Source organism: Gossypium raimondii, chromosome 11 (genome assembly GCF_025698545.1).
Source record: "Gossypium raimondii isolate GPD5lz chromosome 11, ASM2569854v1, whole genome shotgun sequence".
Classification (NCBI taxonomy): domain Eukaryota; kingdom Viridiplantae; phylum Streptophyta; class Magnoliopsida; order Malvales; family Malvaceae; genus Gossypium; species Gossypium raimondii.
In genome coordinates, this window is record NC_068575.1 from 12,005,817 (window position 1) to 12,029,868 (window position 24,052).

At 34.4% G+C, this 24,052-nt stretch overlaps 3 protein-coding genes and 1 long non-coding RNA gene across 7 annotated transcripts; 2 read left to right on the forward strand and 2 right to left on the reverse strand.

The window, feature by feature from the left end:
- The first annotated feature begins 2,299 nt into the window (after nt 1–2,299).
- LOC105804628 (pentatricopeptide repeat-containing protein At1g08610) lies at nt 2,300–4,965 on the forward strand. Its single transcript, XM_012637314.2, has 2 exons — nt 2,300–2,482; nt 3,010–4,965. The coding sequence occupies exon 2, from the start codon at nt 3,016–3,018 to the stop codon at nt 4,795–4,797; it is 1,782 nt and encodes a 593-aa protein (XP_012492768.1). The 5' UTR covers nt 2,300–2,482; nt 3,010–3,015; the 3' UTR covers nt 4,798–4,965.
- A 425-nt stretch (nt 4,966–5,390) lies between these two features.
- On the reverse strand, nt 5,391–7,438 carry LOC105804629 (pentatricopeptide repeat-containing protein At3g04760, chloroplastic). The gene has a single exon (XM_012637317.2). The coding sequence runs from the start codon at nt 7,224–7,226 to the stop codon at nt 5,460–5,462; it is 1,767 nt and encodes a 588-aa protein (XP_012492771.1). The 5' UTR covers nt 7,227–7,438; the 3' UTR covers nt 5,391–5,459.
- Nucleotides 7,439–15,028: 7,590 nt separating this feature from the next.
- Nucleotides 15,029–17,565, reverse strand: LOC105804627 (uncharacterized). 4 transcript variants are annotated; one of them, XR_008191065.1, is made up of 4 exons: nt 17,398–17,565; nt 16,467–17,065; nt 16,054–16,143; nt 15,029–15,840 (listed from the first exon to the last, which is right to left on the reverse strand). It is a non-coding gene; the product is annotated as an uncharacterized LOC105804627 (long non-coding RNA). The 4 variants fall into 4 exon arrangements; XR_008191064.1 differs by having other exon boundaries at nt 16,054–16,161; XR_001137065.2 differs by having other exon boundaries at nt 16,054–17,065.
- Nucleotides 17,566–17,693: 128 nt separating this feature from the next.
- On the forward strand, nt 17,694–23,700 carry LOC105804625 (casein kinase 1-like protein 7). The gene is made up of 14 exons (XM_012637311.2): nt 17,694–18,188; nt 18,285–18,325; nt 19,074–19,143; nt 19,265–19,413; nt 19,501–19,596; nt 20,316–20,386; nt 20,801–20,862; nt 20,963–21,026; nt 21,128–21,212; nt 21,360–21,486; nt 22,109–22,182; nt 22,260–22,323; nt 22,637–22,767; nt 22,984–23,700. Exons 1-14 carry the CDS (start codon nt 18,113–18,115, stop codon nt 23,266–23,268), a joined length of 1,395 nt encoding a protein of 464 aa, XP_012492765.1. The 5' UTR covers nt 17,694–18,112; the 3' UTR covers nt 23,269–23,700.
- The last annotated feature ends 352 nt before the right edge of the window (nt 23,701–24,052 follow it).

Consider the following 24,052-nt stretch of genomic DNA (forward strand, 5'->3'; position numbering starts at 1 on the left):
ATTAAAATTTATGTATCAAACTGAATATTAGACCAAAATTTATGTATAAATTTAATGTTTATTAAAAAAATAAAATCATCCAAGTAAATGGGGAGACTGAATGGCCGTTTGAAAGTGTCGTATAAAGAAGAACAATGAAATTTAAGAAAATCATACAACCAGACCAGAAGATTCTTTGGAGCAATTCAGCGGCTGTTGAATAGTAGAGTGTGAATTTGTGGTTTGGTTTTCACCTAATATAATTTAATAATCCATCCATTTTATTGATAAAATCCAAATAATCGAATTGAATCATTTCCACTGAAATAATCAAGCTGAACTACATAAATTAAAAATTAATTCAATTACATTGGTAAATATATTAACTTAATTTATTGTATATAAATTCTTTGAATTTTTTAATTTCTTACATATGAATAGTTTAATTATTGATTTTAGCGTAACGATAATACTATAAAATAGAAAGATTAAATTTTGAAAAGTTTAAGCCACTAATTTATCAATTATTTTTCACCATTAGACTTATATTTTAATATAATATTGTAGTATAATATATTTAATTTTTATGATATAAATTAATAATATATAAAAAGGGTAAATTGCACCAATTGTTCTTAAACTTTGAATAAAATTACGTTTCAATTACTCAACTTTTAAAAGTTACATAATTATCTCTAATATTATCAAATTATCACGTTTTGGTCCATCATCCATTAAGTAAAGGGTTAATAACAATTTTAATCCTTGAACTATAATTAAAATATCAATTTGATACTTAAAAATTTAATAATAATTCTAAAAGTTTAAAATATTTTAAGAATAGTATGAAAATATTCAAAAATTTTAATATATATATATATATATATATATATTAAATGGAAAGCTTAAGTAAAAACGGAGAACGAAAGCAGAACCTAAAGCATTTAGTTGAATTTGGCAGAAGCGAGTGAGACGATCTTCCGATTCCAGATTTGGCCAAGTTGTCGGCTTCTTGATGGTCATTTACTAACCATTTAAAAAATTTTCCCATTAAAAGCTTGAAATTTGTCCTTTCTTTCACTGTGTTTTTCTCTGCTATAAGTTTGAATGCAGGCACTGTTCATTGAGATTTTTAGTCCTAATTTCCAAATTAAAATTTATCTTTGCAAAAGCTTGAATTGCCTATTTTCTCGTTACAGCTTACAACAAGTATTGCATACTGCAGTTGGAGAGAGTTTGGGAGGGATTGTGAGAGAAATGGAACTCAGAACTTTAATTTGAAAAGCAAAAATAAAATAAGGGAACGGTAAATTACAGGGATTGCGTTTGTTTTGTCTTCAAAGTGAGAATAAATTTTTGGGGTTTAGGGAAGAAGAAAATTACAGGGATTTCTTTAAAGGAAGAAGAAAGAGAATGAGGGAGGGAGGGAGAAACTGGCTGGGGGTGAAGGAAATTAAAATTTTAATTTAATTTCAGATATATGACGTGGGAAAAAAGATACGTAGGATTAAATTCGAAGGACTAAATTGGTTAACCGACATAAGCTTTAAGTAGTAAAGTGATCGAAAAAAATATTTAGGTATCGCCTATTTTTTTATGGACTTTGTTCTTATTTTTTGAGAATTTAGTGTTTTTAATTTTCTTTAGCTAGTTGTAAATAGGCTTGATTGTTTGATTTTTTAAAATTAATATTTTCTTATTTACTTTTAAGATTCTTTTATATTTTTAGAATTATTATTAAATTTTTTAAATGTATCAAATTGATATTTTAGTTATAGTTTAAGGGTTAAGTTTATTATTAACCCTTTAAATTAACATATATCATGTCATCATCTTAATAAAAGTTAAACGAAGGAGGAACTAAAATGTAAGAATTGAGACAATTATGTAACTTTTGAAAATTTATATAATTTACCTTAAAAGAAAAGAAAAGTTAAAATATTATAAATTTGGAAAAATATTATATTATATTAGATTAGATTATGGTTTTGAGTATTTGAAAATTTTAAATGAGTTTAATTTTTATTTAAATTTATTTTACGAATTACCTTCTTAAATGTTTAATCGAGTAACCTAAATCTTAAACACGCCTGATATTGAGCAGTGAATATATGACTATTAATCTTAGATATAGATATGATTTAATATTTTATTAATTAAAATAATATGTCGATATTTTCGATTTGAAAAAAACCGTCAAAATCAACCCGTTTGAGTTAAATCAGTTGGGTTCACTCGGAGTGCAATGGTTATTCAATTTTTTTTCTCCCCTTCCTGAAAAGATACTGAATTGTAAACGGGCTTACAAAAGAAGTACTTAAATGTAATTTAGCCACAAACTGAACCCTAGTAATTAACGTCAATCCTTAAACCTCTCTGAACGTACTTACTAAAAGAAGAAAAAATGGAAAGCTTTGCTGCGTTTTCAATGTCCAGAAACAAAGTTGCCAAGGATTACATTTTCTTTTTGGTCTTCAAATTTGAGCCTTGACGTAGTATCCAGGTAAGCTTTTTAATTCTGGGGCTTTTTATATTTGGTGGGGTTATTGAAAATCTTTTGAATGCTATGAAGGTGACATGGTCAATGGCTTGAATTATAGGAAATGAGTAGCTGAGTTTGAGGTTTTTGGATAGATTTTTTTTTTCTTTTCTTTTTTATACTTTCAATCATTTGTTATCATTTTAATGAGCGAAGAAAGCAAGGGAATTATTTGTCAAGTAATAAATTTTGTCCTGAAATCCTGAAATAAGGAGATCTTTATTTGTTATTTTCTGTCGGGAATTTATCTTATGGTGAGTTTGAATGGGCGCTGTGTTTACAGTTAGTGTAAAAACAGCAGTGACGGTGAGATTAGATACTGTAGCGATACTGTAGTGTGAGACAAAAAGTAAAAAGTAATCTAAACGCACCCAATCGCCCATCCAAACCCACCTTTAGTTGAGTTTGATTGAAGAGTAAGCACAATTTTTATGTTTTTCAAACATATTGACTGTTAACAAATAATTCAAATTTATATATTGATTGGATAGGAGGAGATGGGGTATGTCATTTCCCCTCAGAACTGTCTAGTTGAGATTTGCCATTTTCATGGTTTGCAATGGGGTTTCAAACAAGCTGGTCCAGGTTGTAGCTCTCTGACATGTCCAACGGTACATGTAACTACATCTCGTATACCTTGTTTAATCAAATGTTGTCATAGAAGCCGCTCTTACTTGCCGTGGAAGGTAGATAACGGTTCGGAAAGAGAGGCGGTGTCTTTATGGTGCAGAGGACTGCAGAGAACTGTTTGTATTGACCGAGATGAATTTGATCAAGATGAATGGAGGAGTTCAGAAAATGGTAAGATGTTAACTAATGGAAAATTCGAAGAGAAAATGGTTCCAAAAAAGATTCGGGATTCTTTGATGACAACTTTAGATGGACCTTTTGTTAGAAACAATGAGGAAACCAACAACGATGTTCTTCAAAACCTCTGCAGAAATGGGAAACTGAAGAGTGCGATACGGTTGATAGAAGTTATGGCATGTAAGAATCAAATTCCTCATTTCCCTTCTTGCATAAACTTAATAAGGGGATTTCTAAAAGTGGATAAACTTGATAAAGCTGCCAAAATTCTTCAAGTTATGATAATGTCTGGTGGGGTTCCTGACAATATTACATATAACATGATGGTTCGCGATCTTTGTAAGAGAGGACAGATAAGATCTGCTATTGACCTTCTGGAAGACATGAGCTTGAGTGGTTGCCCTCCGGATGTGACAACATACAATACGATAATCCGCTGCATATTCGACAAAGGGAATTTTGATCAGGCCGTTGGGTTCTGGAAGAATCAACTGAGAAAGGGATGCCCGCCATACCTAATCACATATACCATTCTCGTTGAGCTAGTCTGCAAGCACTGTGGAACTTTGCAGGCAATGGAAGTATTACATGATATGGCCATTGAAGGCTGTTATCCGGACATTGTTACCTACAATTCGCTGGTTAGTTTTAATTGTAAGCAGGGGAAATACGAGGATGCTGCTTTGGTCATATATAATATTTTATCTCAAGGCATGGAGCCTAATGTTATAACATATAATACCCTTATCCATTCTCTTTGTAATCATGGGAGTTGGGACGAAGTCGATGAGATACTTGCTATCATGAAGGAAACTTCTCATCCTCCAACTGTGTTTACTTACAATATATTGATCAATGGTTTGTGTAAATATGGACTTTTGGATAGAGCCATCAACTTGTTTGATCAAATGTTGTCTCAAAATTGCTCTCCGAACATTGTTACTTATAATATTCTTCTTAGAGCTCTTTCGAAAGAAGGAATGGTAGAGGAGGCTCTTCAGTTATTTCAATTTTTAAGTAGGAGCAGCTGCTCCCCTGGTTTGGTAACTTATAACACTCTGATAGATGGCTTGGCTAGAAATGGCGATATTGAGAAAGCAATGGGATTATATGATCAGATGTTAGGAGATGGGATCAATCCCGATGACATAACTCATCGATGTTTAGTACGAGGATTTTGCCGTGCAGATCAAGTTGAAGGAGCAGTAGAGATACTAAAGGTGATGGCGGAGAGGAAACACGCAGCTGGAAATAGTGGTTATAAAATGGTGATCCATAGGCTATGTAAAAATGGGAAGATAGACTTGGCAATACAAGTTCTAGAAATGATGGTCTTAAGTCAGAATAAACCAGAAGAGACAACTTATTTGACGATAATCAAAGGTATAGCTGATGCCGGAATGAAACAAGAAGCTACCAAATTGTATCAAAAGTTGATGGCATGGAGGGTTTTCAGAGAAAGGGCAGTGTAGGGTTAAAGACTTTGTGAACTTGATAGCCAATATTTTGAGGTGAGAGCTTTTCCAATGCACTTCTGTTTAAACTTATTTTTATTTAGCAGCTTAAAGCTCAGTAATCTCTTTTTAGCATGTGGAATGTGGTAGGCTATTTACACCAATGAATTAGTACAATTACAATAATTTCTCTTTACTGGCTTTTGAGCTTTTGCTTCGTCTTTTTTTACTCAGTTTTCTACTTGAAGTTGAACATAAATAAACAGTTTAGTTAGTTTGCTGGTTATTAACTACAATAATACTTTGATAGATTTTCTACTTGATATTGTTCTATACCATTGTGCTGCAGATAGGTTTGTAGCTTATTGTACTCGGGGCTTAGCCTATTGGTTTGGTCCCAGTATTTGCAATCTCTTCTCTTCATGCCGGAGTCTCACTTGTACCAAAAAGAGTCGATAGCTTACTACCCACCACAGAGAAGCCTCTCTCTAATAACCTAGGCTGTTCATATTTAGTTAAAATACTCTTTGCTAAAAGTGATCTTTTCTCCTGGTTACCTAACTGAGCCACTGATCTTGCTTGGTGTTCTTGCAAAGGTTCAGTAAAACACATTTCCAACAGGAAAATAATGATATAATTAAAAAGCTTCCATGAAATAAGTATGACAAGGTTAAAGGGGTTTACTTGTCAGAATCAGAAAGAGCAAACTCCTTGTAAACATCAAGCAAAGGAAAAGTTTTGGTCAAACGTTTGAATGTATCTTCAGAAATAGCTTCCATTCTGAAGAGAGCATTGGCCAACTCCATAGCTTGAGAACGCCATCCGGCAAAACCAATCCCTTCTGTCAACAAAACGTAAGTTGTTTCGTTCGGCTGACATCCCTTCTCTACCATTGCCGCCAACACTTCAATGGCATCGTCGATTCGATGTACTTTGCATAAACCGAGAAGAACGATATTGTAACTGATAACCGTTGGTTGAATCTTACTTCTTCCCATGTCTATCAGCAACTCGATAGCTTCATCTACCATCCCATCTCTGCACAAACATGAGATGAGTGAGTTGTAAGTAATCTCATCAGGACCTATTCTTTTATTTAGCATCTCCAATATCATTTCCAAGGCCTTGAATTTATCCCCTGTGCTCCACAGTGCAGTGAACATTGTGTTGTAAGAACTCACATTTGGAGGACATCCTACTTCACTTAGCTTCTCAAAGATTTCCAAAGCCTGATCAGCTTTTCCATTCTTACAAAGGGTAGATAAGATTGTGTTGTAGTTTACAATATCTGGTAAGCAACCATCAGAGATCATATAATCTAGAAACTGAATTGCCAAATCTAATCTCCTTTCTTTGCAGAATGCTGAAATCAATGGATCATAACTGTAAGCATCAGGGGTCAAACCCCTTTCTTTCATCATCTTCAAAACATTTACTGCTTCCTCGACCTTCCCTTCGCGACAAAGACAACTGATCAAAATGCTGTAAGTAACAACATTTGGTTCACAACCTCTAGAAACCATTTCTGTCACTAGTTTCTCACCTTCAATCCACTTCCCCTGGTTCAAAAGTGCTCTTAACAAAATGTTGTAAGAAATAACATCTGGCTGACAACCCCTAGCATTTAAGCCCCTAACAAACTCAAAAGCTCTGCCTACCATACCATCTTTGCACATTCCTCTTATAATTGCATTGTAAGTGAACATATCAGGTCTAAGTCCATTGGCTAACATTTCATCCAAAAGTTTCATAGCTTCATTGATACCGCCTTGAAGAATTGTTGCCTCAATCAGAATTGTATAAGTGATAACAGAAGGCTTACAATTATCTTTCAACAACTGGTTCAAAACCTTATAAGCTGAATCAAGTTTCCCTCTACTACATAAACTACCAATCATGATATTGTATGTAACAACATCAGGTGAAAACCCTCTACTTCTCATTCTATCAAGCACTTTGTTAGCAAAATCGAGACGGTTCATCTTACAAAACCCACTGATCAATGCATTATAAGCAAAAACATCAGGTTCCCCATATGTTTCCAACATCTCCATCACCCTAATAGCTTTCTCAACATTCCTTCCATTGAAAAACCCTTTAATCATCTTTGTACAAAGAACAACATCAGGCTTGTAACCTTTCCCAACCATGCATTCCAGAAAGTAAAATGCTTCATGATACTTGCCTGACTTGCAGGACCTATTGAGCAATTTCATCAAATGGGATTCTTTAAAATCAAAAGATGAGAGATGGGTTGGTCTTGTTTCAGCTGAAACCCTGACCTTTTGATTGTTCCTAGACTTCCTAATACTGTCTTTAGTACCCTCATGGCTCAAGCAACTCACCAAAGAAGTGTGATGTGAAGATGAATTTGAAACTGGTTTTAGTTGTTGTGGATGAAAGGGTAGGCCATGAGGAATCAACTCAGTTGAAAACAGTACTGTCATTGATAAATTAAAGGCTTTTTTTTTTTATAGTCTGGTGTTTAATGTTCAAGGAAGATCATTTTGCTATATAAAAAAGAAAAAGGCTGAAGGAAGGAAGTGAGTGTACCTGTAAAAGTGAAAGGAAAAAGGTGATAAAGCTGAAAAATTGGTGTGTTCAAATTGGGTGGCCTAGTGGTTTGATGGTGTTCAACGCTTGTACATTATGTCACACAGATTTTCAATTGGATTTCGTGATATAGCTTAAGGATAAGGAATCTGTCTTGGCTATCGGGTTGGATTCGGGTGCTGTTTGACCCGGGAAGCCCACTGTTGCATTTACTCCCAATAAATGGACCCGACATTTCCATTTTCAACTTTTCCCCATAAATCGTGGGCTGGAAGTTGGTTCAATCTCCTATTAACTATTACAAATTTACAATTAATATGTAATACTTTGATTCTTGAAAATAAAATGTCGAAATTAAAATTAACAAACACTTTACAAATAGGTTTACGATATTTTAATGCGTCCTTGTAATATATTAAAGTATTAAAAAATACTTAACAACAACTTCTATTTGCTTATAGAATTTATTTTTATTTATTTACCATGGGCAAAATAATTATTTTACTTATAAATCCAAATTAAATTATATCAATTTAATTAATCTATTTTTAAATTTAAAAATGCTGTTCTAATTTTAAAAATTCTTATAATTTAGAAATTAAAATATTTGTTTTATATTATATAAAATAATTTAGATGTTTGATAAAGTGTGTGCAAAATTTTAATATAGAATTTTTAAGCGTTGAATTTACATTATAAAACTAGTTGTTATGTTTATAAAAATTAAATACACAAAACAATTAAGAATAATATTTGATAAATTGGCGTTGAAGTTTTTAGACTCTACAAGTTGAGTTAGTGAATTGACAAGTGTCTTATAAAGAATATAGTAAAATATTAAATTTTTAAAAAAAATACAATTTTTAAAGCTACACCAAATACTAACCCAAATAATTATGTTATTTGATGATAATATGTTTTTAAAAGAAATTACTTACTCCATAATTTTAATTTTTTTTGGTGAAAGAAAGAAAGAAAGATACAAAGTAAATAAACTGGACCCTCAAAGGAGAATCCTAAAACAGTCTTAAGCCTAATCTCCTAGTGTTACGGGCCAAAGTGGTCTAGCCCTGTGACACTAGTACGAACTGTCTTGGCTAGACTATCAGCAATTAAGTTATCCTCTCTGGGAATATGTTGAATTTCCCATTGCTTCACTCTTTTCGGAGTCTGATGAATTCTCCTGACTATTGTAGAATTAGAGTTCCCCGAAGTATCTTTCATGATCGCATTAAGAGCTTCAAGACTATCTATTTTGATTAGGATCTTCTTGAAGCGTCTATCAAAAATAAGGTTTAACCCATCCAAGATCCCCCAAAGCTCTGCCTACAACACTATACAATTACCCAAATATCTAGCGAACCCAATGATCCATTCACCTTTATGATCCCTCACACAACCTCCATCAGTGGCATATCCCTCGTCAATCATTATCGAACCATCGAAATTCAAACAGACTCAACCATTAGCTATAGGCCAATTAGGAAGATAACTTTTTTATTCATGACATGAGATTATTGAAACTGAGGATTACCGTTTCGCTTAGCTATATGAGATTTTAGTAATCTCATCAACACTCTACGGAGTGCCTTGGAAAACAAATAAGTTTCGATTTTTAATTTATTAATATAACAATTGATGTTATTCTAGAAAATGAATTTAATTGTTTTTAACATTAAGTGATTGATAAATAGGGTATTTTACTAAAAAAGCCCATTTCCAACATTATTTACGGAAATGGGCTACTTAAAATATTATTTACTAGAATAGTCTAAAAAACGCAAAACGCGCCTACGTGAAAGTGTTTTAAGGAGAAATTTTAGAAAAATGCCTTTCCGTAGGAGCGCTTTTGTCATTTCAGTAAAAGAACGCTGACGTGGAAGCACTTTTGCTGACATGGCAAAAGCGCGCTTACGTAGACGTGTTTTATCCCTTGTTTTTGCCTTGGCGGTCACCTCTAACGGTCATTTAAAAATTTGACAGTTGGGGCCAACGATCATGAAAAAAATTATAAACCCTCACCCATTTTTTTCCCATAAAATTTTCTCCAAATTACATTTCTTCCAAATTTCTCTCTAATTTTCTAAAAAAAGCTCCAAAAGCTCTCTAATTTTTTAATTTTGTCTAAATTAGTATTATATTTTTATAATTTCTAAGAAATTTGATCGTGTTAGCAATGGCTCGACAATTAATTCGTCTTGATGATAAACATATCTCCGTCAACCAAATGAATATGGTAAGGGTTAATTTCAATTATTTAATATTATTTAATTTTTTTCATTTATGAAATTTAATTAATATTTTTTTATAACAGTCGGTAGATCGGGTGTTACAATGTTATATTCGTAATATGTCTGGTCCTCCATCACCGTTGATAGAAAATTACTTGAGGAAAACAGGTTTTTGGCACATGACCAATATAGGTCGGGGGTGTAAGTTGGACTCGAAACACATCAGCGCGTTCGTAGAGAGGTGAAGACCCGAGAAAGACACATTCCATCTTCCATGCGGGGAGTGTACCATCACTTTGGAGGACGTGCAGTTACAATTATAGTTACAATTATAGTTTCAATGGACACCAAACGAGGATTTGTCAATCGGGCAGTAATTTCGGATAAATTCCTACAGAGTTCGAACATCTGGTATGTTAGGGTCCCATTGGTCAACAGACGAACAGAGTGTTGCGGCAATTCAGATTCTAACAACCAATTCTCGTGGCACCTAATGTGTTCACTGAAAAGTACCAAATCAACTTACAATGACCGAATACGTATTGGCCGGTCTTCCACTCGGAATATATCAAAATGTGAAAAAATCGGTATGATAATATACTTACTTGCGAACTGATTATCATTTCAGAGTTAGCTTGTAAGCCATATTACATGCCATGATTCGCTCTCAGAAGAGCAGAGGCGTCGGTAATTCCGTGTCGAAAGGGAACGACGAGACCCTTTAAATCCAAAGACAATGGCTAGCGGGACGGGCTCATCAACAGCACCCACGTAATCACTAGGCCCAACGGAGCAAGCGACGATGCCCACACCATAGCCCCTTCAAATCATTCTAGGTACGTATCCTAACCCTTATATGTTTCCTTTTCCCAGTTCTATGGCCCGGTGCATCTCATCTTCTAATGACTCCGACTCAACCGACGATATATAGGCCATCGTTGCATGAGAAACCGCACGAGGCACTGCCGGGGAGCTCATCTTATTTCCAATCTCCATCGTCTTATTGGATTCAAACACCTCTGTCGTGGGTGATGCAAACACCTCCGCAATCTTTGTTCTATCAAGGTGGGTCATCCTCCCAACACCCACAACCAGAAGCTGATCCCAAACAACCACAGCCCCGGTCGAAAGCTGAACCAAGAAGGAATCCAACGCGTAACCGTCGACCACCCCTATGTGACACTGATTTCGACTAACACGTGCATTGATTTTTTTAATATATTTGTACAAATTGTTTTTATATTATTTTATTTAATAAAATAGAAGTTGTTTTGAATATTTTTGTACAAATTATTTTTATATTGTGTCATTTAATAAAATAGAAATTCTTTTGAATAAAACGATACAAATTATTTTTTCATAGTTTTATTTAATAAAATAGGAACTATTTCGATTTAGACATGTTCGAATTGTATAACTTGGGTTTCTATACCACTCACACAACTTCTGTTAGTTCGTTCTTTCCTAGATATCTATATTATCACATATTCTAGTCAAGTACGGTCGACATTTTAGTTTGCGACGCAATTCTATTAGGTAACAACTTAAACGGAACAAGTGAAACAGACAGCCACTTACGTTTATTTGGGATTGGTGGGAATACGTATCTCCACATGTTGTACATGTATTCTAATTTGTACACCTCATCGAAAAAACTCATGGGATCCAAACGGAGATTCTGACAAGCTTCAATTACATGAGCACATAGATAACGAAGTGCATCAAACCTCCCACAGTCGCAAGTCCTATTTCTCAAGTGTACACGATATTGTCCGCCGGTAATACCTTAGTTCAGTTTGTTGAACTCTGTCACACGAAACCATAGGTTGTCGCGATCGTTACACATTGTATGCATGGAGTTGGCTTGTACATTGGCCTTATTAATTTCTTGCACTATCTTACGACACTATACATGGCCTCTTTACATTGGCCTTTATAACTCGTTGCTCACTTTAGAAATATTACTGCTAAACAAAAATATGTCTCCCACAAATCGAGGTTATTGGTAAATGACACATTCCTTTTAGAATAAAATTGATGTATTCAACCAAGTTTGAGGTCATATGACCATATCGTAGGCCGCAGTCGTATGCTTATGTCCACTGATCGAAAGGTATGTTACAGAGGTAGTTTGCGCCTTGATCATTAATTGACTGCAAAATCGCCAACATATCATGAAAATGATTATTATTGATCTCTCACCCTATCAATATAAGTGGATAGCGATAATTACATACCAATCTTCCATTCAGAACAAATTGAATATTACAAACCAAATAATATTGGTGACAATTAAATACCCATGTTGGTCACTTGTCGTCGTTCAGTGGTAGACCGATATTGCTCGTAGTAGTTGAACGCAATGTGCCTTAGATAATACTGATGGTGTGTGTGATCCTATAGGCTTCCCTGTCATTCAATTGCGGCTAGTATTCCAGTGCCCCGATCCGATATAACGCAGATATCAGGTTGGGGGCATACATGTCTCCTCAACCTAAAAAGAAAGAAATCCTAATTGTCACTTGACTCTCACGGTGTTATTGCAAACGCAATTGGAAGGATCCTCCCATCATTATCCTGTGCCACAACTAGCAATAACTGATGGGTATATCTACCATACATAAATGTACCGTCAATTTGTAACAATGGCTTGCAGTACACAAATGCGTCCTAACATTGCTTATAGTTCCAGAACAAACGATTGAACAATTAGCATCCATGGAACAAGCGATCATTGTAGTACGCAAGAACCGTTTCAAGGTCTGTTACACAACTTAAGACGTACCTCTCCAACACCTGACATCACTGCTACACCTCATTGTATGAAGCGTCCCACCCACTATGCATCTTATATAATGCATTCTACTAAGCTATCCAAGCTTTGCGATAATAAGACATGTACTTGAATTGACCGACACAGTAGTCCTGGAATCCACCTTCACCTTCGGTAGTATTAAGCCTGCTATCATATCTGAATCTATCTTGGGATGATCTTGTGAAACACATGTCAACCCATGAGTACTATACCGACAATACACATATTTAGACCTTTGAACTTCTTTATCTCCCACAACCCTGTCCTCTTCTTAATTGAAGCCATGATTTTTCATGAACATGTACTGTCGCGCACTGTACACTTAGCCTCGACCTTCTCAAATTTAGATTTAACCACGTGGTAGTTAACCCCGTTCATGATACTATATTACTTCAATACACCAATAAAATCCTTACTAGAAAACTCCTTACCAACTTCTAATTTACCCGAATCTAACGACAAACTTGTGTGGTCACGCCTCCTGTGTGGTAAATTTGGAAACTCCAACGCATAATCTGTTGATAGATTGACATATGCACTTGGACTGGAGGTGAATACGTTATAAATCGCGGATCTTCTTCTTCTTCATCTGAACCCCCTTCACCGTCTTCAAGTTCGGTTGGAACAGACTCTAGTTTAGAAAATAATACAACTTCTACACCATCGAGACCAGGCTTTCGGGGTGGACCCATATCGAACTCATCATCTAACCTACCAATATCTGCAACATACGAGGTCCCGTTGTCGGTGGTTGTCATAGGGAGTACATCATCTCTTCTCGTAGACGTTTCATAACTTTTCCAATTAGATGTGGATTGCCAACCACTAGAATTTGATGCCATTTCCCAATACGTATTTCCAGCATTGAACATCGACCTATCGATGTGCATGTCTCATCCATTAACAGAGTGTCGTACAGAGGTCGTGTATTCCATACTGCCACAAAAAATGGACGTTTCTGTGTTCTGCCTCCCACTAACGAAATGTCGGGCAGGGGTTGTATATTCATCTTAAACAACAGTAGATGTTAAAATTGCAAGTGCTTCATTTGGCGATAAAAATTCCACATATAACTCAAGTAGGGTAATCCACTAGTGAGATGAGTTTGCACCATCGCCTCCAAGCCACAAGCACCTTTGATATCAAGTGAGTCATATGTCACGAGATCAGTCGAAGCACAAAATCGATACTTAATAGATGAAACTCTCATTGGCGTCATTCTGAAAATTTTGCGCCTACTTCTTTTACGAAGTTCTGTTAATTCTGTGTTCTGGTTAAAAACCAGTCACACTGTGTTCTCCGATAAAAAACACCGTTCTCTGTGTCACAGACCTCACCGTCGTCGTAAATAACAGCACTAATACGTTCACTAAATTTTAACCAAATTATATGTCGAAAGAAATTCAAAATAAAAAACATTATGCAAAAATATAATGATTCGTATAAATATTAATACGATAAATCAACTTATACCTTCTCAACTTCTTCAATTTCTATTCTTTTGAACTTCTTCAATTTCTATTCTTTTGAACTTATTCAAATTCTCTAACTGCAACTTATGCAACAAGAGAATGAAATTTGACTCATTATAGCCTAAGGGATAGTGGGATGCACTATCACTAGCACTACTAAAAAGAGTGTCCAGCTGGGAGCTTTTTTTAGCACTTTTGCTGACAGTGCATCTTGCTTAAATCGTTTTGCAACCCCAATTATCACATTTCCCGCGAATCCCGAGATATTTTTTCAGAACCATTTTCTTAAAATTATTTTTTCGAATCAATCAGATAAAAAAGCGTTCAATGGAAGCTTTTTCAGACATTTATGGTCATACAAAAAAAACAAAAATCCATCTCTTTAAAATAAATTTTTTAGAACACATCACGTCAATTTTATTTTTCATAACCCTAAACCCCAAATTTATGTATTCCAAAACAATACTTACCAATTAAAAAACCCTAAACCCTAATTTATTTTTAAAAAACCATAAACCCTAATTTATTTTTTCAAAAACCCTAACCGTAAACCCATAAACCATAAGCCGTAAGATACAAATAACCCAAAAATCCTAGAAAAAACACGGGCTAAAGCGCACCCATTGTTGACATGGCAAAAGCGCACCCTTGACAAGGCGCATTTCCCTTAAAATGCTTCCACGTTGGCGCATTTTGGGTTTTTTGACCCATTCCGATAAATAATATTTTAAATGGCTCATTTTTGTAAATAATGTTAGAAATTAGCCTTTTTTTAGTAAAATACCCTAATAAATAACCATCTAAGAAAAATTTATTATGATTATCTACTACTTTTTTTATGGTTATCAAATACATATAAATTTTTTTTTTTGAAAATTTTCAAATAATTTATTCAAAACCGTCTTAATCTAGTTTGAATAATTATATCTTTCAAATTACATGAGAATAAAATAAAATAAAATATATATTATCCGAATCAAAACTATGGCTCCGATTTTTCTTTTTTATTTTCTTTAATATTTTTTCCCCAAATTTCATCATTGGCTTTGATGGCGACTTGCAATTTGGATAACACCAATGAGTGGCCTTGGGTCCTCGAATTCAAGATTTCATGGAAAAGAAATCAACCCATGGAATCGATCCTTGATTTTATTAAGAATTTATAAACAATTGCTCTCTGAAACAAGAATGTCAGTTTTCATTGATAAAAAACTTCCAACATCGATTACTTGTGCTAATCTCAAGCAAAGAGAAGCCCACTCGACAACATTGGTTACTACATGCCTTTACATTTACTGCATTATATTACAGTGAGGAATGGTGAATGAGAGGAGTGGCTCCACTCGACAACGAAAGCAATCATATTATTTCTAAAGAACTGGCTAATATTCCATGGCTTCAATTTGGTAGGCCATTAAAAGGAATGGGAAGATAACGTTTCTATTTAAAAGGAATGGGACTATAAACTCCCAACTCATATGTTCTGGACCCGGAAAAAAATAAGGTCTAATTATGCTCCCAATCTTTGTACTCTTCATATATTTAAAATCTAGTCCTTCTCATTATAACTAATAACTGAAGTCTAGTCAATAATACATTCTGTTAAATTGGATTATGTGACAAAAAAAATTGTTCGCAACAAAAATATTGACTTGCATCATGCTTCTCTAAAACAATGCTAAAAGCCTTACAACAAAAAAATTGTTCACAACCCCAAATTTAATGTTTTTATTTGTTTATCCAGCCTTTCACACATGTAATATTGGCCACTACAATTATTAAATCAAAAGAGTTGAATAACTGGATTCTTGGTATTAAAAGTAAAGTGACTAAATTTCATGTGTGCTAAAGGTATAGAGAGTGGGAGCATAAGTAGACCCAAAAACAACACATATGTTGATAGAAAGCTGAAAGCTTCCATACCTAATCAGCAAACTCCAGTTTTGCCAGCGGTTGCTTCCTATGGTACTCAAACTCTTCATTCCAATGTCTGTATTTGAAACTATATGAGCATGAGTATAGAGACGTGATTCTCTAAATATATGACACGAAAAACACTAAACATTGAGTACACCCGTATTGTATACTTTCCCCTAAAACCGGGTAACATAGGTTGCCCCCAGTCTTTTCAGATACAAGTTTCTTTCTAGGACCTAGGCAGAGAAGGGATGGTCAGACATTTCTTAAATGTATAGCAGCTTACCTTATCCTCAGGGTATCCTGATCTCCACAAAGCTTGAAAACATGACGATGCATCCTTGGAAGTTACAATCACCATAACATTATTTGTCACCTTCTTGTCAATAAAATACTCCCCAAACATTAGAAAAAGTGCAATTAGAGACTATTTTTCAGTACCTCAATCCAATTTGAGGATATAATTTAACGAAAGCCACATAAAATAGTCATGGAGATACGTTATGAAATAGTTAATATTTAACAAAGATGAACTAATTCGGATGTAGATGTTCATTAAAAGCTTCTGAGGTCTATAAAATCCCAAAGGAAAGATCTTTCTGAAGATGTCTTATGTGATATATGGTCTTCAAATTTCCAAATTTCAGCTTCACTTACAGTTCAATCTCCATATAATTTAAGCAATTTTGTTACAATTACCTTCATCAACCATAAAAAGCAAGCTGCTGAAGACATTGCTTGTTCTACGAAACCCTCAAACTCCATGTCTTGAATGGTTGATCAAGAATCCAGGAGACATAATTCATTGTCCAAAAAGATATTGATTTCATTACCCTAGCTGGTTTTCTGCTCAGAATGGCACCAAATACCATCAAAAGTTATCAAAAGCCGCATCAAATGAAGGGAAAGGAAACAACGATGAAACCAAAGAGCCTGTGAAAGATTAACATTATAAAAACATTTTAAGGATTGAAAGAATAGTTGAATTGGACTCTACACACATACCTAGACTGCATTTGATAAAAAAAAGGCAATGAGGTTACAAAGAACAAGTGCCTAATTCCTTACAAAAACCCCTTAACCCTTTTCTAACAGTAATGGCATAAAACATACAAGTGTTCCATAAAATATCAATGGTCATTAATGGCAATGCCAAAGCATGTAGAGCATATGCATTATTCTTTCTAGTTGATAAAGACTGACAAAAGAGAGTGTATATTTGCATGAATCTGCCTTCGAATTTAGTTTTCAACACCCCAAGTAGAGTTGTCACTTGTCACCTTCTTGTTTCCTAGCCGCTGCAAATTCAGGTATACAGTCATAGTTGCATGAAAAAATAATTATTAAATTTATGGGATTAAAATTTAATCCCGGGAAAATAAAATATGTTCCGGTAACCCGAAATAAATCTTCACATAATTCTTCTAACTAAATTAATGCAACAAGATTTATTTTCTAATTTTTTTGTTTATTTTATCAGTAATTAATCACAATGGAATATTAATTTCCGAATATGATCCAGAAGTTAAAATGATAAATCTGTATATAATTTCATAAATAAAAAGAAAAAAAACGATCTAAATTTTGAAATAACGTGAATCACTGACATGAGAGGATCAGATTAGCTTACAATTGGTTCAACAGATCTATGATCCATCGCTAATTCTTCATCAAAACGAGTTTTCGTTCATTTTACTCGATTTTCTAGCTTCCCTGTTTTTTAGTTTTCTGGCCGAACTAGCTCCTTTACCCCTGCTTGGTTACCAGGAAAAATTAAAAGGGAAACAAGAAAAAATAATAATAACGATACGTTCTAATGCCACGTAATCACCTATTATGCACGTGTTGGTCACGTGCTTGCTCTAGCCGCTCGCCTTCTTAAGCACTAACCGCGCACAAAGCAGAGGGAAATTATGTACCAAAAAAAATCACTCAAAACACAAGGAAAAAAAAAAGGTAAAAAAGGAAGAAAAAATAAATTTCTTTTGAGTTAAGGGGAAAAAAAAAATTATTTCTTAAAAAAAACCAAAAAAATTCAGAGAAACAGAGAAAATTCCCTTTCTTCTTCCTCTTCTTCTTGTTCGTCTGAATCCTTGTCTTGCTTTTCTCCTTTTTTGCGCCTTGGTTTCCTCTCTTCATTTGATAATCTTCTTGTTTTGATTCCTTTTTATTGATTTTTTCCCCACGGAAACTGTTCACTTTTTTTTTCCAGCAATGTGGTTCATTAGCCCAATAATTTCCGCTTTTTATTTCTCTCATTTCGAGCAGATTTTGTTATGAAAGATTCTAAAAAAATTATTTCAGTTTTTTTATTAATTTTTTCTGAATAATCAAGCAAATTGATAATGGATCGTGTTGTCGGTGGAAAATTCAAAGTGGGCCGGAAGATCGGAGCTGGATCTTTCGGCGAGCTTTTCCTCGGTAAATCTGTTTCTCTTTTCCTTTCTTTTTTACTTTTTTTTTACCTTTACATTGAAGTAATAATTAATCTGATTTACTGGAAATTTGTTTTGGTAGGGGTCAATGTACAGACAGGGGAAGAAGTTGCTATTAAGATGGTATGAGCCTTGTGTTTTTGGAATTGAATTTTAATAAATATATTCTTTGTTAGTATTTTACTGATTTTAGATATTGATATATGATCACCTGGATATAAGAAATTTCTAGGGATTAGTTTTACAATTCCAGTCTAGCTTCTTTTATTTGCATTACCAATGCAATCAGTTGGATTTTTAATATTCTATGTGTGGAAATGAGTTTGTATAAGTTATCATCACATTATGAGAATGCGGACTAATTTAGCTATGAATATATAGTAAGTGTGATCTTAAGAGATTTATTGGATCAGAACGTGCTTTTCAGAATGATTAACTTTTCTGTTGGTTGCTAGATTGGATCGAGTGGATGCTAAAATATTGAGTTGTAGACTCGTGATGCGTGGGAAAATGCTTATGAAAAACATAGATTTGGATTAAAAGATGTACTGAATTTTGGAATAGGGCTTTTTTTGGGCATTTTCAAGTTTTTTGATTGCTGAAAAGTGTGTAAACATTATGTCTGTCATTTATTTATTTATTTATTTATTTTGACCAAATATCTCTGTCTAAAGCTCGAGGTGCTATACATAGGCTGAAATTTTCAGAAATGTAACTAGACTGAGAGTTGTTGCTTAGATGTTGCAACAGTGAATGCATAATGAAAAGTACCATTTTCTTCCTGAAAAGTTAAAAAGTGAATTCGGTATGTGTCTACAGATTCCTACCTTAATCTCATTGGATTTTAATCATCTTTCGCCTAAATTTTTAGGAACCTGTGAAGACCAAGCACCCTCAGCTTCACTATGAGTCAAAGTTGTACATACTTCTTCAAGGCGGAAGTAAGATTTTGTCATTTCCTATGCTGATTATAAACAAGTATAGTGAGAAAAAATGAACTCGATGTGAAAAAAAAAATTAGCTAAAGTTCATTGTTCTTTTTCTTAATTGTTTTTTATGAAGCTGGAATTCCCTACCTCAAATGGTTTGGAGTTGAAGGGGAGCACAATATTATGGTTATCGAGCTTCTAGGGCCAAGCCTCGAGGACTTGTTCAACTACTGCAATAGAAAGCTCTCTTTGAAGACAGTTTTAATGCTGGCAGATCAGTTAGTATGTTTACCTGTCTTACTGGAGAAATTGTTTTTCTGCCTATTTAGCGTCAAGTGTGATGAGTTATCCTATTTCTGTTACCTTCAGATTAACAGAGTTGAATATATGCACTCAAGGGGATTTCTTCACCGTGATATAAAACCTGACAACTTTCTGATGGGTTTGGGACGAAAAGCAAATCAGGTACTTCAGCTAAATGCTTTCTCTTTCTAGTTAGATGGTGGAGTGCACTCATTTGAAATTTTATCGTACTTCATGGTTGGTGGAATAGAGAATAGTGGAAATTAGGATTATATAATGCAGTTGTGCCTTCAAAGAGAAAATTATTGTGTTTAAAAATTTTTACACTCATAATTTTAGCAGTTAATAGCTTCAGATTACTATAAGAGATTTTAAAAAAAGAAAATTATTGTGTTTTCAAAGTAAACTAATCATTTTTTGCGTACACTGTGAGCGTCAATAGTTCAATATCCGATACCATGGTTAACTGAGAAGTTGTCTGCAAGATCTTGTATTCTGGATGCATTGGTGTGATTTTCTTTTTTGAAGCTTTCACATAAGCATTTTTGCATCTGAAATATGGTGCACTTATTTGGTTTAACGAGGAGTTAATTTAAGGTATTGAAATAACTTGTACGATAGTAAAATTTTATCATGATGTCCTCTTTAAAGTTTTAAAGTTGCCTTTCTTTATCTTGAGTTTTATTAAATATCATACATCTCGATGACATAGGACAGTTTCTGATTTTATATTGAAGTGTTTTTCAATTTCTCTTGCCTGTACCAATAGTTGATAACTTGTATATTCCCAAAACTTATTACAGCTGTATTTACTTGTTATACTGAGGGCCATTACTAAATGTCTTGACTTGCTGCTAATCATTGCATCAATTTTGTAACAGGTGTATATCATTGATTATGGCCTTGCTAAAAAGTATAGGGATCTTCAAACTCATAAACACATACCATATAGGTATGCATTTACCGTTTGTTTCTCATCCATAATAGTGTTACAATGAGTCTTGTTTCCTGTTGTTCCATTTATCTAGTTTGTTTATTAGCTGTTTGTAACATGTTTTCTATCTGAAAGGTAGATATTTTTAAACTAGATGCTAATGAGTGGTGACTCTTCTCGAAAACGATAGCATCTAGCTAAACAAGCAAGAGAAGGCAGGTCACTAGGGTACATTGGAAGTTCTTGAACAGTTGTGTGCTGCTTTTACTTGCATTCTTTTATGTTCAATTGCTTGCATGCTACTTTGAAATGTCCAGAAAGTGATCACATTTTGGCTAGCATCTAGGGTTAGTTTCAATTGTTTATTTGAGTGGTTGTTTATCTATTTATTCTCTGTGTTTGATATATGCTTTGAATTTTCTATTTTCACAGAGAGAACAAGAATCTTACGGGCACAGCTCGATATGCAAGTGTTAACACTCACCTTGGAGTTGGTGGGTAAAGTGCCACATTAGTTATTTTGTTGTTGCCTGCTTATTCATGTTAGACATGATGTAAATTGTGCAATCTAATTGTTTCTCAATTCATGTGCAGAGCAAAGCAGAAGAGATGATTTGGAATCACTTGGTTATGTGCTCATGTATTTCTTACGAGGAAGGTTATAACAGTATAGGCACTATTCTTTTGTGTATCCTAAATTTGATGTGAAAATTATTTATCATTTTGATGTTCTTAAAAATTTTATATTGCTGGAATCAGCCTTCCATGGCAGGGTCTTAAGGCAGGGACAAAAAAACAGAAGTATGATAAAATCAGTGAAAAGAAGATGCTAACTCCTGTTGAGGTATTATAAGTTTCAACTTGTCACTTTATAGTTTAATGCATGGAATTCATATTGAATTCTAAAAAGGTAAGGCTGGTGGGATTACCCTGTCACTATGCTTCCCTCATTCTTGACTAATCACATAAAATATGTGAATCCTTCCTTTAGGTACTTTGCAAGTCATATCCATCAGAATTCATATCATACTTCCATTATTGTCGTTCATTACGCTTTGAAGACAAGCCAGATTATTCATACTTGAAGAAGCTTTTCCGTGACTTATTTATTCGAGAAGGTAAGAACCAAACATTATAGTTTCATGTTCGAAATACTATCATATCTCCAGTTAATACTAGAAGTTAGGAGCTGTTTGTATCTTTTTGTAATGCCCAAAAATATTTGTAACTTGTGAATACCCTAGTCTATGTGCATCTTAACACAACCACTTCCATTCAAATCATGACCATTTCGAAATATAACATATTGTGCATTTTGGTGGAAGCCACTAGAAGATGGGTTGCTTTCTGGGGAACTGATGACCTACCTTTCTAGTTTCTTCTGGTCATGTGTACAGTCATTTAAATGTATCAGAAACTTTGCACAGATTGGTGGTTACTGTGTCATAATTACTTGTACCCAAATATCAGTAGCTAACTCATACACCTTGAAATTGAGTTAGGCTTTTTGTACACCAACTCCTGTCGAAATGCATTTGAAACTGGTGAACACAGTTATTACAAAATCAATAATGTGTCTGTGGGCTTATTCTGTTGCTAGCTGAAGTTAGTTTTCCTGCTTTCAAGTTGTCTGAAAGCATGATAAGGTGACATTCCTATATATCATGAGAAAACATCATTTGAGAATATTTCTTTGGAGGCTGGTGGTTGGCAGTTTTTGACCTGAGGTTTTTTTGACAGGATATCAGTTTGACTATGTATATGACTGGACTGTACTCAAGTATCCTCAGCTCACCAGTAGCTCTAAACAACGGGTCAGTGTGTGTCAACCTTGAGCCGTACATCTCTCCTATCTCAGATTATTCTTATTTGCTTTATCATGTCTTTTCAGCCATCAAGTGGAAAAGCTGCTGTAAACACTGGAGCATCTGCTGAAAGAACAAAGAAGCCGTCAGGTGTGCTCTATTCTCTTGAGAGATTGTAGGGAGAGGGATATACAGTTGTGTCGTGTTATTAAAATATTTAGAACTCTAAGGGTGTATTCGGATTTCTTGATTTTCGTAGTTTTCTAGAGTTCCGTCTTCTAGATATGATTCTCAATTGCAATTATCATGCTCGAGGCTTGGGTACTTAACCTTGCTGATCTACAGCTGGGGTGATTCAACATGTTTCTGTGCTTTTACTTTGTGAAAGAAAAAAAGTTCTCCTTTTGTTTTAAGTGAATATTAACCTTTTCCCCCTCTTTGCCTTTGCCCTTTTTGGCTGTAGGACGAGAAACACGGGATAGAGTTTTGGGTGCTGCTGAGGCATTTACCAGGAAAAATGCTTCAGGCAGTGGACATCTCAGTGATCATTCAAAGCAGAAGGTATCAGAGAAGGCATCACCATCAAAGGATACGGTATGCATCAACTGCCATAAATTTTTTTTCTTTTTTGCTCTCAGTTATTGTTTGCTTATCCATTTTCCATCTGGATCTGAACCTATTTCATGGAATATATTCAATACATCTGTCCGTGTCTTCTAGTATGAGGTTTGATATCAAGTTCATAATCATCGGTCTATAGTTCATCTATTATTCAAAAGTCTGTTCTGAATATCTCTCATGGTTTTCCAGGATAATGATTCTGGAAGGGTGCGAACTTCTTCCAACCGGCCTAGCAGCATGTCCAGGAGGGCTGTTGCCTCAAGCAGCAGGCCAGCCTCTTCTTTAGGGCCCAGTGATAGTCGATCAAGTTGGCTTCTCTCAGGTAGCAGTCGCCTCTCCACAAGCCAGAGAGTCCATTCAGGGTCAGAGCAAAAATCGTCTCTCTCCCGAGCTACAACCTCAAAAGGTGTCCGTGAAGATCAGAATCAGAGCTCTGAGCACCGTTTGAGGTTTATGGAAAAGAGGAAGGGGTGATTGTCCCAATTGGTAAGAGAGAGAGGAAGCACTTCTTTTTGGTATAGTCCTCATATTCCCATCCCAATGGAAACGTATTTCTTGCATGCATGATGGGGTGTCGTCACTGCTAAATTCCATATTTTTTGATGGAAAATGTCATGTTATATATATATATATATATTATGATCTTACTGGTTGTCATGCTATGTTGTTGTAGAGATAATGAAGAGAAAGATACAATGATATTCGATCCAGGCCTTGTTTTTGTTTTTAAAAAATTATGTTCCTACCTATTTGTTAAATATTTATTCATGGCTGGCAATTTCTGTTCCTACTTGTCTTCACCCTATTAGGAGGTAATTAATATGTAATTTCAGTATTTGTAACTCTTTCTTTATTCTTAAGTTGTGGAGATAATAAATGAAATGAACACATCTCCGTTTTTCTTCCTCCATTTTTCAGGTTATGTTGTGTACAAGTTTGGCTTGTTATATTAAATGAATTGTTCATTCATAAAATATATAATGAGTTTGTCAAGAATAATAAATATAAACGAAGAAACAAAACATAGATTAAAACATGAATCATGATAAATGGTTTTAATGTTTTATAGATGAAGGCTTAAAAGTGTTTTTGGTCAAAAGTGAAAATTTTCTGATTTTGTTTTTGGTTAAAAAAGGTTTTTGAAAAGTATTTTAAAAAGCTCAAAAACATTTTGTTAAGCATTATTTTTATTTCCTCAAAAGTGGAAAGCAATGTTAAATTCACCCGATTCTAAAATTTTGTTTAGTCACATTTAATT